This window comes from Rhipicephalus sanguineus, chromosome 3, assembly GCF_013339695.2.
Source record: "Rhipicephalus sanguineus isolate Rsan-2018 chromosome 3, BIME_Rsan_1.4, whole genome shotgun sequence".
NCBI lineage: Eukaryota > Metazoa > Arthropoda > Arachnida > Ixodida > Ixodidae > Rhipicephalus > Rhipicephalus sanguineus.
This window is the reverse complement of record NC_051178.1, coordinates 79,089,510-79,101,506: the sequence shown is the minus strand read 5'-3', so window position 1 is coordinate 79,101,506 and position 11,997 is coordinate 79,089,510. Positions and strand designations below refer to the sequence as shown.

Sequence of the window (11,997 nt, the reverse complement as noted above, 5' to 3'; positions counted from 1 at the left end):
CCACGTTGTCAAGTGAGGTTCCTGGTTCTCGTACCAGGTGCTAGCGGAATCTTCCAGTACGAAGAAAACGTTTCGAAGTTTATCTTCGTCGGACCACTTGTTCAAGGCTGCGACCCGCTCGTAACGCTCCAGCCAGTCTTGTACATCCTCGCAAGCAGAGCCACGAAACAACGGGGGTTGGCGAGGCTGCTGGATGACGACCGGAGTAGGTGCGCTGGTGGCCTCCATTGGTGACGTTGACCGGTGGTTCAGGGGACGACTGGTGGGTTGAAGCGGTCCCAATTCAGCTGGTAGCCCTTTTAGGCGGCGGCTACTGCGGGTTTCGTCTGTCTTGTCTTCTCTGGTGACCTCGTCCGTGTCGGCCGCTCGAGAGGTACTTGGGCTTGGATCACGGTTCGAAGGGGGTGTGCTAAACATTAGCACCTCCACCAAATGTCACGTAGGTGACGTTGAGCTGGCCGGCTCACAGACGAGCAGAAAGGCAGACCCCGACGGCAATAAAACTAAGGGTAATTTATTGGGTCTGACTTGCGCCCGAAAGCAAGCTAAACACGCTGCTCGGCGACAGCGAATAGAAAAAAAAGAGCCCAGCGTGCCCGAACAGCAACTGACAGAATCCCCGCCGGGGGGGTGTGTCGATCCATTATCACTCCGTTATCTTGCAGCACATCCGGGCATCAAGCTGGCTTGCGGATACACTCCAGCACATACAAAACGCGGATAAAGAAAGCGATTAGAAGTCCGCTTCTTTTCTAAACACACGTGGCAATATACACTCTTTTCACGCAGGTTATGGAGGAGTGGGCTCGCCTCTATGGCAAGGTCTACGGATATTACGAGGGCGAGACTCCCAAGGTGGTCATCAGCGACATGGAGGTCATCAAGGAATGCTTTGTCAAGAAAGCTAGCGTATTCACAGACCGGCCACCACTGGTTGTCGATATTGAACCCGTACGGAGTAGCCTCATAGGCCTCAAAGGTATATATGCTACTCTTGTCACGTTCACCTTCCCCTCGCGCATCATGCAAGTGTCTAAAGAGCATGCGCTCAAAATAGAAATAGAAATAGCCATATTGAGACAATGGGTAAGGAAGCAAAGAAGCATACATGCCGTTGTTTCTACTTTATTCAATTGAAGTGTAGTAGACAAATTGAGAAATGCAAAGCCCACAACCTCCGCATTACGTGCGCGATGCTGCTCTAACTTATTTGCCGGAAGTACTGGTCATCGGAAGTACGGGTCTGACGTGACGTAATAGACCGGCCGCCTTTCCTGCGCGCCCGGCGCGCTCAGTCTTGCTATCGGTACCTTGAACAGATTCGGAATATCTCAAATTACGTTCGTTTTTTTAAGGTTTCTAAAAGTTGAGCATGCCATTAATTGCGATCTACCACAACCTTCCCGTATGTACAGCTGTCCTCAAGTTGACAATTAAAAAGTTACCTAAAACGTTGATGTCAATGCGTCATTTACATTTCATTTGGGCTGAGGTAACATATTGCCATCTGGACGTAAAGACTATCTGCGAAGATGACAGGTTCCTCATCCTCACTCTTATAGTACTTTGATAAAAAGTATTCTAAAGATATTTTACTAATATATATTGCCCGTGTATGTAAAATATTTTTGAAAATCCTTAAGGTTTCTTCTCACTAATGTGTTTTTAATTTAGGACTTACGCTGCTTCCCCATGGAACTTACTAACATCCCTAAATTTACGAAACCCTGATGTTTTCTCTTACATGACACGGATAGCAACGGATAAGGAACGTTACCCAGAAGCCCGGACAGAAAAATCACAGCATATCCATGGAGTGAATTATGATGAGTGGGCGAAGCTGCGGAGGTTCATTGGTAAACCGTGAATCTTCCGTGAATTCTGCCCAGTACATCATCACCGACGTGAGATCGGTCGCGTTTATACTAAAGGTTCCATGAGAGTTATGACGACTTGCAGCTCACTTTATTTTACATGTACGCTGTGAATTTTCATTCTTTAATCACGCACAGGAGAAATCGCACACACGCACTACCTTGGAGGTCAAAATCCAGTGCCTATATATACGGGGTGGTCAGTGACCGGTTGTGCAGCGCGAGTGGTCGGTTGTTTCGATCAAGACGCTGCCGCGACGCTGCCTGCGTCGGCGCCGCTGCGCCGCGAGGCATGATCGGGGGGGGGGGGGGGGACCGAAGGAGGACAATGAGGCGATGCGAAGCCGGAGCACTTGCACGATCGCGTTCCGTTGGCGTTCGTTGGGCATGCTACCGACCTCGCGTCGTGGAACGCGAAGAGGGACGCTACGCGCGTCGTATCTTCCATCTAGCCTGGCCGTTAATTCTCACAGGGCGAGCGGGGAACGCGGTCGACAGGCGGGCGAGAGGGGGGCAGCGTAGGAGAGGAGAGAGAAGGGGAGGGGACGCGCATGCGCTCGAGCTCGTCGCGGCGTTGCGCAGGAGAGAATTTCGGCATGTCTAGCCCGCGTTTCAGAGGAAGAGTGGAAAGGGGAAGTGGAGAGGGATATGAGAGAGGGGAAGGGGAGAGAAGTGGAGAGGGAAATGGGAGAGGGTAGATGACATAGAGAATGGTGAGGGGGAGTGGAGAGGAGGTGTGTGGAGAGGGTATGCGCATGCGCAGTAAGGGTGGTCATGCCGCACACCACCACCACCACCACCGGACAGATACTGCAGTTTACTGCCGGCTGCCGGGAGATACGCCGGACAACGGAGACGTGACAAGGTTAGACTAAGAGGAGCTACGCCCCTAAAAGTGGCGGTTCTATGTATTGTTTTGCATTTTACCGCACATCTCCGTATTCTGTATAGACGTGTACCAAGCCGAATTATACAGTTAAATTCTTCCAAAAACCATAAACAGAATATCTATATGGTGACGATATCACAATGACGCCACCATATCACCATATCATTTTTTTAAACACTCGTGCGGACGCCGACTCGGACGCCAGTCACTTTTCTCGAGGTGGCATCTGAGGCTTTCGCCTTAATACTCACATATGGTGCATCTACGCTTTGTCACGTTCTATGCGCTGCTTCATACACCTTATACCTATTAGTCGCACACTCGCCCTACGGTCAACCATCCTGAACTTGCCACCCAAACTGGGGAAGGGGTTTTCAAGCGAAGTTTCTCATGAGGAACACATTTCGGTATCAGTGGCGGCGGCGGCGTCGTCCGCGAAAAACCCGACGTCGGCGAATGTGCATGAATTTCACCAGAGAAGATGCGCCAGTGACATTCGTATTTTCCAATAGACTATATACTCTCCTGATCGCGGACTTGTCCTCGATGAGTCGTTTAAGATATGGCAATCTGATCTTTAATCGAGGTGACTTGTCATTTCACGTTGTCACATTTCATTGCTGCCTGGAGATGAACGCGTGACCGTCGTTGTTGCCTGTAGAATCAGAATTGTGTTGCTATGTTAAGCGCGTGGATGCCGATTCCCGGTGTTGCTGAAGCAAAACGTTAAGAGGGAGCATTGTGCAATGAGAAAGAAAGAAAGAAAGAAAGAAAGAAAGAAAGAAAGAAAGAAAGAAAGAAAGAAAGAAAGAAAGAAAGAAAGAAAGAGTGGTAGGTCAGTGTTACTGATCCCATCAATGGGGAGACAATCGCCGGGCAAATTCCAAGGGCTCACGTGTAGGCTGCCCGAAACGCACCATGTAGCGCGGACAATTTAGGGTAGGTCCTTTTAGTACAGCAGCGAACGCCGGTTGTAATCCAAAGACAGAGTCAGACCCAGGAATTAATAACACAAACAAAATATATCTTCAGTTAAGCCAGTACAAGCAACACAAGAACATGCCCACTCGGCTGGAATCAATCACAACTCCCACTATCTCTCAGATGGTGTTTAAAACAACGCGAAAAAGCCAAACAATCCGCGCTACAAATGAAACATCATGCCTTACAAACTATTCAAGAACACTTAAAGCTTTGCATATTCACCAAACGAATGCAGCACACAATTCTTGGAATGCATCTCGAATGTTTCTCTTCCAGGAAACACACGAACTCAGCGCTGAGCGTCGTTGTTCTCATCGCTCGTCGGCTCCATCCAAAATGTTTCTCTACCAAGAAACACTCACGCAACTTTTCACTTCTCACACCGCGTAATCACCGGATTCTTCCATATCGACTGACCGCACTACATCATAAAACACGTCTTCTTTGGCCGACCGAACCTCTCTCATTTCAACGACATAACTTCTTCACCATCTCCAGACTCTGACTGACCCCCGTCGCTGCACGCTTATATTTCCTCGCCCTCGGGATCCAGAAGCTTCAGGTGTCTTCTTTGGCGTGCAGCAGAGCCGAAGCTAGGGAAAGAGATAGAATCTCCTCGCCGGTTACACTCGCCGTGGCGTCACTCGGCGTTGCATCATGTTTTCTTTCGTGGTCTTTCCAGACTTTGCCGGGCGTTTGATCCGAGTCTGCTAGTTCCCGGCGGCCGTTTAGAGTGGGTGAGGAGACGCGCTCGCGGCGTCTTCTGATAGTTGTTTTTTTTCCGTTGCGCGTGCTTGTTGAGGGAACTGTTGGTGCCGTGATCATGGTGTCGTCTGAAAGCTGCGGCGCGCGCCTAATTAAGCGCTCGTTTGTGACAGTGAGGCCCGCACAGGCGAAGCTTCGCTTGCCTCCATTTTCTCGATAGTGGAACGGCGCCTCACTTTTTTGTTAGATTTATCGAAACGCGGTATAATGTCTGTAGCTTTTTGTTTCTTTGTTTATTGGATAAGAGCTACATCTCCGTATTTTGCAGTTAACCACAGCTGTAGTTTTGCGTGCCAAAATTATTGCGAGACACGCCGTAGCGGGGGACTGGGGATAGTTAACCTACAGTGACTGGTATCAGCTGGGGTGCACTAACGTGCAACTAAATCTAAGGACACGGGTATTCTTTGAATTTCGCCCCATCGAAAAAGATGCGGCCGCCGTAGCTGGGAATCGAACCCACGCCCTCTAGGTTTCTTGATTATTTGTGCTGCCCACTTTAGTTATCGCGTCCACCTGCACTGAATGCTAGTGCTTCTGTGATTCCTTATAGTCTCCCATTGGTTCCCCGGCGCTCCTCAAACCGCCTAAACACATGGAACTTCTGCTTCCTATCGAGTTCATCTTACATTCGTGTTTTTTTTAGTTGAATACAAATTCTACACTTTTTTTATTGAGATTCACCATGGGCCTCCAAACGCGTTTTGTTGTCAGTGGTGAAGGGTCTTCCCGAATATGTCGAACCTCCTCAACAGTTTTGAAGTTTACCTCGACTTCAGAATTGCTTTACATAAATACATACCTCAGGTCCCATACCACCTCCTCCCCTCTATGTCTACGCCGCTGCCTGTATGCAATTCAGTTGCTTAGCTATTTGCATGGGTCAGGAAGGATTCACTGCGAAAATATTTTAAGCGTTTTTGTCCACGCAGGAGACGATTGGAAGAGCGTCCGCGGTATGCTGAATCCAAGTTTCACCTCGGCCAAGATAAAACGCATGCTCGACACCATCCATCAGTGTTGCGACATCACCAAGGACATCCTGCGTGAGTGCGTGGCGTGTGATGGATACGCCACCGCGAACATTTCAGCAATCTGCCAAGGTCTTTCTTTGGATATCATCACAAAGTGCGCCCTCGGCTGGCAGGTGCGATCATGGTGTTCGCCTATTGTACAATCATGCCTTTTTTTCCCTCCCGCAGCGTGTCACGAACATTTTGTTGCGTGTTTTTAGTCCCACCGCGACTGTGATATCCAGAGCAAATTGCATTGGAGATTGTTAACGGTGTCGCTGTTCGCCCATAATACTCAGAGTGACTACGTATTCGTTCGCTTTCATAAGAAAGCGCCTCAACACACGGTCATGTATTTAGTGGGCAAATTGGACTTCGACAGTCACCACGCTGAAAGAATAGGTAAACCTGAATTAATGACTGCATAAAGCAGTCTTCTAGCCTAATTCTTTCTGAACAGGTGTTGCATGAGCAAACATTCACCATATTGCCACTGAAAAAGTCCACTCCTTTTTTTCTGTATGTGCGTGCATCACACGGGCGTAACCGCGGAGTTACGTACCCCCGAAGCGACGTTTGAACTTATTGATAAGTTATAATATTAATAATATTACGACAATTATTCGTAAATATCTTAATGTTGTGTGAAATGAATAATCGTGAGAGATATAGCGAGAGAGACAGAGAGCGAAAAAACGAATTGTGTTTTATTTATTTCAGCCGGGTTCATTTTCACTTATTCAACCCGAAATGTAGAATTTAAAAACGGTAAGCTACTTTAAGCACACGTCGTCGCATTCCGACGCTCTTAGAAAGGTTTGATAGGAGGTGATAACTGATACTTAGGATACAAGTTTGTGTTTCCCAAAGCGTGTATACTTAAACATATACCTTGGAATAGCGGCGGTTTCAACTGTCGTGTTAACAGTCTAGCGGACAGCTTTTAGCACGCTGTCACTTGTCTGGGCGAACGCTGTGTGCAAGTTCTACGATTAGCGTGCGCCTAAAAAATTCATTTCCTTCCCGCATTCGGCACTTCTATGGTTACTTGATGCCACAGACATCGCAGTGAAACCTGGCAATTATGTAGCATTTGTTTCGAAGGTGGACTGTAGCTTATGTTACACCTGTAAGAAATGCTCTGAAATCAGAGTCATATACATATAAATTACTAACGCTACATTTGCTTGTAAGACCAAGTCGCGGTTATCATAATGCTCGACGTGCATCGGAGGGTGGTCGTTCAATGATAAAGTGCACTTAAAACGGAGAATCTTTGTGAGTTTACCTCCTCGTTTACGTCGAAGTAGCTCTTTCTGTAATTTGTAGCGCTGGTGTGATTTGAAGGTAACCATCCTACAACATAATTTGGTACGCATACGACTCATGTTTGTCATATTTCATCATTAAATAGAAAGATGGAGGTCGGGAGCATCTACCTACATGCATGGGCACTGTCGCATGGTTTTCTTTGATACTGATGACGAAACACACACACTTCACGTCCCGCTCATGATTATAATGCTTATACGTTTTACCCGCCCTAGGGCGCGGAATTTTAGGCCCCTATACAGCCACGTAACACCACATAGCTCACATCCCTTACATACCATTGTAAACCACCGACCATTGCTACACTTTTATCATGTTTCATGGCGCTCTTTGGCCACGCATGACCCTTGCGCCATTAAAATCCACATATAATCATCATACTGATGACGAAATTCATCTATTTATTTATTTATTTATTTATATATTTATTTATTTCTGTACCTATTTATTCACACTAAGGGCCTCGAGGGCATTAAATAGAATGACTAAAAACAAGTAACAAAACTATTACAGCATAAGAAGCGATGACAGAGTTCTTGCCAAGAAGAGAGAGAAGAAATAGAAGAGAAGGAAAGGCAGGGAGGTGAACCAGCTTAGGAAAACCGGTTTGCTTGACAGCAGACAAATGTCTGTTGAAACTATTCTTACATGTCGTCAACAGAAGACACCGCAGCTGAAGGCGACGAAGGCACTGCTGAGGTTTTTAAGAGAGACAAACTTGGACAAGCGTCTGTGACAGAAATGTAGCGTACCACGCAAGAGTTCTTGCTAAGAATCAGACTGTACATATGGTGAACAGCCAATACCAAACATTAGGTCAATCGAGAAAGCTAAAAATATAAATAAAACGACTTGCGTGCATCAATTATGGCTGCTCAACATACAGAACAAGCATGACTATTTAAATGAGGCGTCATCTTGACGCACTTCGGTATAAATTGTCACAACGGTGTTAACGCCATCAGCGTCAAGGAGAAAAGAGTTCATTTTTTAAAGCGACCCTAAGATGGTTTGGCTATTTCGTATAGACAAATTGAGCCATTAAAGCAAGTTCTTGGAATCATTTCCGTACCGATTTCAGCTCTCTGCGCCAACTGTGTATTTTATCGCAAGTCTTAAAACATTTGAATCACTACAGATCGCAGCGGCACAGCCGAACGAGTTTAGAAGTTCTCGCGCCTTTCTTACGCAAGATTCCAAGTGCGGAGCACTTTTGTGGCCAAGCCTGCCATATGCTGTCATTGTATGCTGTCGTAGCTTGGCGTCACGCAGGCAAAACCAAGAATAGCGTGGCCATCTGTAGAGTAGAGTAAAGTAGAGTCGATCCTTGAAAATCTGGCACACACCCACGCTGTGTGATTGGCCAAGAACCGGATAGTTTTTAAAATATATTTCTGAAATTAAAGCTTAATTTCATGTCCGGGCTTTCATGTCCGGGGTTGTGGTAGCGGTGATCACGTGGCGTCGCGGAGTGACGAGAGTGAGGCTCGGTAGGAAGGGGAGGGCTCCATTTGCTGCGAGAGGCGATGATGTCGAGGGGTGAACTTTCGAGAAACGCGCCAAGATGGGGTGACGGTGAGGTTCAGTGGAGTGTAAAATAACGTGTCAATGTCAGTATTCAGATGCTCGCGCTTTCAAGATAGCAATCATTTCTCATTCTCCCGATGAAGAAGCCGTACTACGTGAGCGTCAGCGACAGCTGATGCGAGGACGGGCGTGTCGTCTCCGAGCCAACCGCGATCTTCACGCATCAGAGGCCGAAGGAGAAGACTTGAACGAAAGGAAGACTTGAAAAACGTAGAAGTACGATGTAGTATGATGAAGGAAGGGCATCATCTTCCCTGTTTAGACAGTGTTCGCGAAGTGGAGCTGGATGGATTTTCTTTAATTGACGATGGTATTGTTATTATGATAATACTTTATTCAAACACTTAAAATAGAAGAAAAAGTGTTTTAAAATTGTGACCGAGGGATATAAGAAATAAAGCAATTTAATTCATAAATGAGCTTCTCCATAGCCTTTCGTCTGAGCGTGATTCCTATGTGGAAAATAGCACGTATAGAGCTTCTGTTTCCCTCAATTAAGCTCGACATATAGAGCACTTATGTGCATTGCCTGTTCGGCGAATGTTAGCTACATTTAAGGAGGTCTCATCCGCGCAGGACCTCCCTTTCTATGGCAGCCTTTTTTCTGCGTGCTTATTTGAAAATGTCTGCGATATTTTTTGTATTCTGTGAAAATAAAACTTGTCACATTTTTATTCCCCTGCTAACAGTCTGATTGCCAAAGAAACAAGAGAGACCCCGTCATCGAGACCGTTGCGAAGATCCTCACCGACTCTGGCAACTGGATCAACGACGCGTGCATGGTGGCACCATTTCTCGGTGTCGTCCTGTCGTACATTTTTCCTTTCCTTAGCTACGGAAAACTGTTTGCTCGCGTTGAGGAACACCTTCAGCGACTGCTTGAGTCGCGCAAGAGGGCGGCAGCCACTGTGCCTGACATCGTTCAGCTCATGCTCGATGCCCAGAAAACTAGTTCAGCTGTTGACAAAGAAATCAGCGAGCCTCCTGGTTCAACGACGCCGCGCAACGCCAGACCACAGCCATGTTTCATCACAGACAGGCACGTCATGTCAAACTGCTTCGTCCTTTTAGGAGCCGGATTCGACACCACTGCTTGCACGCTAGCGTTTCTTCTTTACGAGCTGGCGATGCATCCGGACGAACAGCGAACACTTTACAACGATCTGGTGGCCGCGTTTCCTGACCGCGAAAGGCTCACGTACGAAGAGCTGCAAACGCTCAAGCGTTTCGATGTGGTCATAAGCGAATGTCTGAGGCTGCACCCGCCTCTCGTGTTGACCACCGCACGCTTGTGTCAAGAGGACACTCGTGTGGCGACGGGTCACGTGATACCACGAGGCTCGCACGTCATTCTCCCTACGTGGAACGTTCTTCACAGCTCCGACCTGTGGGTCGACCCGTACAGCTTCGATCCTGACCGTTTCGTAGAGGGAACCGATGGTGCCGCTGTACTAGCATCAGTGCTCGCCTTCGGCATCGGGCCGCGAGAGTGCATCGGGAAACGTTTGGCACTGCTGGAGCTTAAGGTCGCCTTGTCCAAGCTGGTTAGATTTTTCGAGTTTAGCGTGTGCAATGATACGAACGTGCCCTTGAAGGTCAAGGTTCCCTTAGTCAGCCTAATTCCGGAACAGGAGATTGTGCTTCGCGTTGAATTACGGAGCACGGCAAAATGCAACCCAGAGTTTAAAATGTGAAAACCGTGTTGCTACAACGCACAACCTCAACCCGTTCAAGATGAACGCGCCAACACAACCACAGCATCCATAAATGTTACTGTATTACATATCATTCGTCGCACCTCAAAGCTTTACCCTGTTTGACGCTAATATTTAAAGTCTACTCATCTAAACCATCAGGCGCTCGCAGCGTCCCAGCCGATTTCGCAGAATGTGAGCGTGACTTCGTCCACCCAGATCCTCATATCTATGTCGCTCGCTACCGAGGTTTGCACAGCATTGCGCTGCTTCAGCGGAAACGGATCCCCCTACGCCTCCAATACAGGGCAAACAGAGGTATTTCGATGTAATAAAAAACGTAATCATCAGTAATCGCTGTGTGATTCCTCTGTTCAAATTCCAGCAGTATGTTTACTTGTAAAAATATTCTCAGACCCACTAGATGCAACAGAGGGGATGGGTTCAATGTGCATGCAGGCAACTAACAAGAAAAGCTGTATTCTAAAAACTTGTGAGGGTATCACAGCACTAAAAAACGAATGACTGTTCAGAGCGCTCGTCTGCTCTCGCAAAGCGTCGGCTGGAGTGAAATGCATTTTAACTCTCTATGAAAGGCGAGAGTGAAATGTGCTTTTTACTCTACCTTCCTCAGAGAGTGGGATGCTCATACACTCATCTGGCTTTAAGGATTAAAATGTAGCTATACTCCTGCTCCTGATCCATATCGATGTGCCGGTATACCGCGAGCGATGACCAGTCATTATTAAGCACGCATATATACAGTGAAGAGTACTTTTAAATGCGAAGCATTTCTTAGCGAACTTCTGCGACTTTGAGAGTATCTATCTATCTATCTATCTATCTATCTATCTATCTATCTATCTATCTATCTATCTATCTATCTATCTATCTATCTATCTATCTATCTATCTATCTATCTATCTATCTATCTATCTATCTATCTATCTATCTATCTATCTATCTATCTATCTATCTATCTATCTATCTATTCGCCTACGACTTTTTCCTCTCCTGGCCGTTCAGTTAATATGATTTACACCAAGATTGTTATGGTGAAACATGACTACGACGAACACAAATGACAAGTAATAACATGAAAATGGTGATATTCATGTCATGAACGTCATGATTTACATGCCACTGTTTTGGTGTTTTTGCGGCCGTTTCGTTAGTTTGCTTTATACCAAAATTGGTATGGCATGACAATAGTGTATGACGAACATGAGTGACAGGTCCTAGCGTACAAATCATGACACGCATGTCATGCACAGCATGACTTACGTGCCACGCTCATAGTGCGCTTGCGGCCGTTTCGCTAGCTTGATATATACCAAAATTGGTATCGCGCGACGTGACTGTGTCACGAGCAAGTGGTAACATGAAAATCATGACACGAATGCCATGCACAGTATGACTTACGTGCCATGCTCATAGAGCTCTGGCGGCCGTTTCGCTAGCTTGATATATACCAAAATTAGTATCGCGCAACGTGACTGTGTCACGAGCAGAAATAACAGGTGGTAACATGAAAATCGCGACAGGAATGTCATGCACAGTATGACTTACGTGCCATGCTCATAGTGCGCTGGCGGCCGTTTCGCTAGCTTGATATAGACCGAAATTGGTATTGCCCGACGTCTGTGTGGCGCACATAAATGACAGGTGGTAACACGAAAGCCATGACATGCATGTCATGTAGGTATGATTTAGACGCCGCGCTCATGGTGCACTCGCGGACATTTTGTTAACTGCATATATTCCTAAATTGGTATGGCATGACAGGAGTGCCGAACATAAATAGCAGGTCGCGCATCCTATATATGTAGCTGAATATATGTTTCATTATTATGGCATAT

At 46.7% G+C, this 11,997-nt stretch overlaps 1 protein-coding gene across 1 annotated transcript; it reads left to right on the top strand.

Annotated features, from left to right (window-relative positions):
* The first annotated feature begins 792 nt into the window (after window positions 1–792).
* LOC119385600 (cytochrome P450 3A43) lies at window positions 793–10,419 on the top strand. Its single transcript, XM_049414033.1, has 3 exons — window positions 793–979; window positions 5,445–5,659; window positions 9,134–10,419. Exons 1-3 carry the CDS (start codon window positions 793–795, stop codon window positions 10,136–10,138), a joined length of 1,407 nt encoding a protein of 468 aa, XP_049269990.1. The 3' UTR covers window positions 10,139–10,419.
* The last annotated feature ends 1,578 nt before the right edge of the window (window positions 10,420–11,997 follow it).